This window comes from Poecilia latipinna, unplaced genomic scaffold, assembly GCF_001443285.1.
Source record: "Poecilia latipinna isolate Pla-1442-1.1 unplaced genomic scaffold, P_latipinna-1.0 Scaffold261, whole genome shotgun sequence".
NCBI classification, from domain to species: Eukaryota; Metazoa; Chordata; class Actinopteri; order Cyprinodontiformes; family Poeciliidae; genus Poecilia; species Poecilia latipinna.
In genome coordinates, this window is record NW_015112877.1 from 185,199 (window position 1) to 186,559 (window position 1,361).

The 1,361-nt window shown below is 55.0% G+C and overlaps 1 protein-coding gene across 1 annotated transcript in view; it reads left to right on the plus strand.

The window, feature by feature from the left end:
* rreb1a (ras responsive element binding protein 1a) overlaps window positions 1–1,361 on the plus strand; it is a 32,824-nt gene that overhangs the window by 16,483 nt on the left and 14,980 nt on the right. The window contains exons 7-8 of the mRNA XM_015033211.1: window positions 642–786; window positions 859–1,004. Of these exons, the coding sequence (XP_014888697.1) occupies window positions 642–786; window positions 859–1,004 (291 nt within the window). The remainder of the gene's footprint in view (window positions 1–641; window positions 787–858; window positions 1,005–1,361) is intronic.

A 1,361-nucleotide genomic window follows, 5' to 3' on the forward strand; every position in this document is an offset into this window, starting at 1 on the left:
TTCTTCCTGACTCCATCTTCTTCTTTCAGTCTCACTTTCCTCTCATCTGTTTCTTCTCATTTCCCCTCGTCAAACTTTTCCTTGTGTCCATCCCCCCCCTCTCTCTCTCTGTCTCTCTCTCTGACTCTGCTGACTCTGCGTGTTTGCTGCTCTCTGATTGGACGGTTCAGGGGTCAAGGGTTTGTTTGCAGCAGCCTCTGCTCCCTGATTGGGCCCCTGCTCCCCTGCGTTCTGATTGGTTGATGAGCGGCTTCCTGTCAGCTGCTCCAGATCTGCTGACTGGCTGTCAGGACCTCTTATGGCCGTCCAGCCGACTGCCTGAGGCGCTATTAATAGATGACACCTTGGAGCCCCTCTTCCTCTTTTTACTCATCTTCCTCACTGGTTTCCTAGCAACCTTCCTCACCTTCCTCTCATCTCCTTGTGTCCTTCGTTTCCCTTTTTCTCTCTATTTATATTCTTTCCTCCCTCTGATGTCTCGTCATCTCAGTCACAATCTGCTGGCTCCGCCCACTTCCAGTGGACTCCGCCCACCATGTTGGCTCCGCCCACTCCCAGTTGAACCAGAATGTTTTCCCAGAGTTCCTCCTGCAGCTCCTTCCTGATGAAGGTGATGACCTTTGACCTCCTCTCCCCCTCAGGCACATGAAGATCCATGACAAAGACCCGGCCAGCGGCCTGGTGCCCCTCAGCAGCCCCCCGTCCCCCACCAAGCGCCGCCGTCCCTCCGTGAAGCGTCGCCAGGGCCTGGAGGACGACCCCGGAGACGAGCCGCCCGCCAAGAAGGTAAGAGCCGCGTTGCTCCTGCCGCTCCGCCCGCCGCTCCTCAGGGAACCAACGGCCCGGCTCTGTGTCCAGGTGACGGAGGAGGCGGGGGCGGACGAGTCGGCGGCGCTGCCTGGGGCGGAGGAGGAGCTGCTGCCGTGTCCCATCTGCTTCAAGACCTGCAGCTCCAGACTGGACCTGGACGCCCACATGGACACGCACCCGGACACCCTGCTGAGGTAGGGACGCACCAGTTATCCCAGTTACCCAGTAAACAACCACTGGCTGGTTGCCATGGAAACAAACTCACCTGTCCCACAAAGACGGACACAAAGTAAGTTTGTTATTCATGGAGAAGGAAACTAGAGATGGAGGGATGAGAAACTGGAAGAAAGAAAGTGATGATCAGAATAAAATATGGAGAGAAAATGATAGAGTGATGAAGGGATGATAAAAGGAGGAAAAAATAATGAAAAGAAAAGCTGCAAAGGTCAGCAGGTGGCGCTGAACTCGTTATGGAGGGAGGAGAATATTTAGAGGTAAATCCTCGTTAATCAGCCGGTAAGAGGATCGACTGGAGGGAGGGATGGAGAGAG